The sequence below is a fragment of the Lycium barbarum genome, chromosome 6 (genome assembly GCF_019175385.1).
Source record: "Lycium barbarum isolate Lr01 chromosome 6, ASM1917538v2, whole genome shotgun sequence".
NCBI lineage: Eukaryota > Viridiplantae > Streptophyta > Magnoliopsida > Solanales > Solanaceae > Lycium > Lycium barbarum.
Window position 1 is genome coordinate 115,146,595 of NC_083342.1, and position 3,821 is coordinate 115,150,415.

The 3,821-nt window shown below is 31.4% G+C and overlaps 1 protein-coding gene across 1 annotated transcript; it reads right to left on the bottom strand.

Annotated features, from left to right (window-relative positions):
* Positions 1 to 1,875: 1,875 nt before the first annotated feature.
* LOC132600020 (BON1-associated protein 2-like) lies at positions 1,876 to 2,728 on the bottom strand. Its single transcript, XM_060313157.1, has one exon. It carries the CDS (start codon positions 2,607 to 2,609, stop codon positions 2,034 to 2,036), a length of 576 nt encoding a protein of 191 aa, XP_060169140.1. The 5' UTR covers positions 2,610 to 2,728; the 3' UTR covers positions 1,876 to 2,033.
* Positions 2,729 to 3,821: the final 1,093 nt, after the last annotated feature.

Sequence of the window (3,821 nt, forward strand, 5' to 3'; positions counted from 1 at the left end):
CATCTTGTCTTCCACCGAGGCCACTCCCACCTTGTCCCGAATATCCTCATTCCTAATCCTGTCACTCCTGGTGTGGCCACACATCCATCTCAACATTCTCATCTCGGCAACTTTCATCTTTTGAACGTGAGAAATCTTAACTGACCAACACTCCGCCCCATACAACATAGTCGGTCTAACCACCACTTTGTAGAACTTGCCCTTAAGTTGTGGTGGCACCTTCTTGTCACATAGCACTCCGGAAGCAAGCCTCCATTTCATCCACCCTGCCCTAATACGATGTGTGACATCATCGTCAATCTCCCCGCTGCCTTGCATAATAGATCCAAGATGGAAATCTGAAGAAAATTTAATATGCATAATGAAAATTTAATATTTCTTCCTCAACTAAATTTAAAAGATTAGTCTTTCGCACGAATGAGTTCACTAGTTTATAATCTAGAAACACACTATGGGGTGGGGTGGGGTCAGAAGGGGGGTTTTAAAGTAGCGAGGAGTGGAATGATCAAGGAGACAATAAATTTGAAATGTCACTTATACAACTTGTTTTTCCACTGTAATAGAGTGAAACTTATTTTTCTAATTTTTTTTTTTTTTAAACATTTTGATCAACCAGAACATGAAATATTGTTCCTCCATACCAAACACACCATGGATCATGGCATATTGCTTTCGAATGAGACGTACGTCATATTCTTACGTTGCTTTATACGTGTTCAAGCGAACATATTTAATTACTTGTCTTCTAACTCCTTTTGTTCTATTTTTTCCCACCTAGTTCCATTTTGTTCTATTGTCTCTATTAATGAGACTTCGTTAAAAAAATAAAATGGGTAAAGCTCTGGTCAAGAATATAATGATTTTTTTTTTTTTTTGGACATATGATTATATCCAATCACATATAACCAGCCTTTAGGCTTTTCCCAACTTCCGAAAAGATTTCCAAAACTTGTGTCAGTTGTTTGTTGGTTCGGCAGCCAAAGAAACTCGTGAGAATTGGGCTAGAAACTGATGATGTTTGAAATAACTTTCTAACCAAACACTCACCAAGTTCAAATAGTTGCAAACTGAAGTTCTTGGAAAGATTGGCTTCATAAAAAACTAAAATAAAAACGAAGGATTTAATTTATGTTTACCGGCATTGGTAAATAAAATTTATTCACTCAGTAATTTTTAATTTGTTGTGGTAGGATACGGATACTGTCTTATCCTTTTAATTAAGGTGCTTTTGATTTGTGAACAAGTTATATTGGAAGTATAACATACGGATTATAATTCAGAATTCAAGAATATAAGATTATTTAGTGTGTATATTTTTATTGATAAATGCTTGGTTTATATATATGGATTAAAAATGAGATATACGGGAATATATGTTTGATTTTACACTAGATAAACTTGGATAATTTTGGTTTTGTTAAAAGACTTTGAGAGAAGAGTTTTTGAGAAGGACATCTTTTACATTTTGTTATTTTATCCAGAATTGTTATTCCACATTAAATGTAATACATAAATAATACCACAATTGATATAAATTATATTGCTTACCTCAGAAGCAAAAATTCAACCAAATATGAAATAGAATAATTCCACAATTTAACTTCAGAATATTGTCCTAATTTATTCTTAGCTTGTAATTGGACGACCATTAAAAGATTTAAGTTGCTTCTTCCACTTGGCATGAAAGAGGTTACCTATAATTATTTTATACCGGCCCTTGGTTTGTGAAAAATTTATAATTAATTACAATATAAGATTATAATACTAGGATTAAAAAAATAAGAAAGTTATTTAGTAGATATATTTTCATTGATAGATATTTGATTTATTAGGCTAAAGCATGAGATATACACACACATCGATCATGTGCTTGGATTAAACTAGAAAAACTTGAATAAACTTTTATTTGTAATCATAACCTTGTTTTCTAAATCAATCTGAATCCTTTCTTGGTAATCAAATTCATCGAAATTCTGTCTGTACAAATTCAATTGAATTTCGATCAACTAAAGCAAATTAAACTAAAGAAAGAATTAAAGTTTTCTCGTCATTGATAAACCTATTAACGAACTCCCAGGATACATAGGAATACCAGTCACAACCCCACAAGAACCGTTTTTGCTTTCCATAGCCACCGGTTCCACCGTCCACTGCCGCGAATAAGCAGCGGCACAACTGGTTGTTCGAGGCGGCGCATTCTTAACCCTAACGGAGAAATTAATTATCCCGTTTTTCTCACCCTTTACATCCCTAAGCCTATAACTCAAAAAGTGCAAATAATCTTCCGGCAAAAATCCACCAATGAAATCAGACGTTGGAACCCTAGCTATTCCAACGGTTTTAATCCCCGAAGAATTCTTGCATTGAACCTCCACTAATAGATGACGTGCATGCATGGGCAAATCAACGATCAATTTTTCATTCCATGCAGGAAAACTTCCGCCTTCTTTATCCATTCTAGTTGTTTGGACGTTGCATGATGAATTATCTGTTTTGATATTTACGAAAACGCTCTTCTTTACTGGTTGCTTCCGATTCTCGTGAAGATTCTCACCGGATATCACCGTGATTTCTAAAACCCGAGAGAATGATGATGATGATGGCTTCATTGTATTTAGTCAAGAAAATCAAATTATGGATATGAAGTTATGTGAAAATTTGGAGGAAAGAATGAAAGAGGTTATCAAAGTATGGATATGAAGTTATGTAAAAGTTTGGAGGAAAGAATGATAGAGGTTGTGTGCGTATATATAGAGAAGTAGAGGAAGGAGGTTAGAAGGGAGAGAGAAAGAAAGATGTTGCTTCTGTAATGCTTGTCTAGTCTAATACGGTTCAATCTTGATGTACGCGTTTGACGTGGTAAAATTGACCTTCTCCCCCTAATTTAGGTCAACAAGTTCTCCATGGTTACCATAGAAGCACGATTTGTCATGATTACGACTTACGAATCTATCGGTAACTTAAATATATAACTAGAACGGCCGCAGCACGGGCTCAACACTTTATATTATAGTGTATTTATGTGTATATAGTTATCTTTGAATAGTGATTTTATATATATATATATATATATATATATATATATATATATATATATATATATTATGTTCAAAACACGATTAATATAACATTGTAGTTTGTGTTCCGTATCTAAAACTTCATTATATTAATGCTTGCTACGAATACAAAATCAGCAAATTTATTAATATTTTTTAAAGAGAAGACTTGTATTTTCCTCTCTCCGAGATAAAACAATAGCAATATTTAAGCATCAGTTGATACTTTCAATTTTAATTCGATTAATTTAAAGGTGTAAAATATTCATTATTTTTTATCAAATTTTGATTTGGATAATTCTAATTCAAATTATTAAATTAATTTTACATGTTTAAAACGAAACAAAGTAGAAATTGATTTTCTATTTAAATGAAGAAATACTATTTTTTAATTTTTGGTAAATATTCTCGGTTTAGCTCATTTTACTTGTCATGTTGTCTTTTGCATGATTTTTTAAGAAAACGTCGATTAGAATTATAATTTAACTAATTTACCTTATTCATTATTTGATCTCCATTTGATATATATTTTTTTACGACATTAATCTCTTTTCACATTTATCAGAGTAAGAATAAAAATTAAAAAGTAATTAAATTCTATCTTATTTTAAAATATAAATATTTTAAGTATATTTATTTTAGTAAACATAACAAATAAATTACATGGCGGAATAGCAAATACAACAGTTTAATATCTAGATTAGATCTAAGACTAATATAAAAAAAGAAAGAAAATTGTATGGTTTGACTACTTAACCTTTTGAA

Bases quoted from the DNA above. Each gene is read 5' to 3' on its own strand.
- LOC132600020 (XM_060313157.1), bottom strand. From the start codon at position 2,609: ATGAAGCCATCATCATCATCATTCTCTCGGGTTTTAGAAATCACGGTG.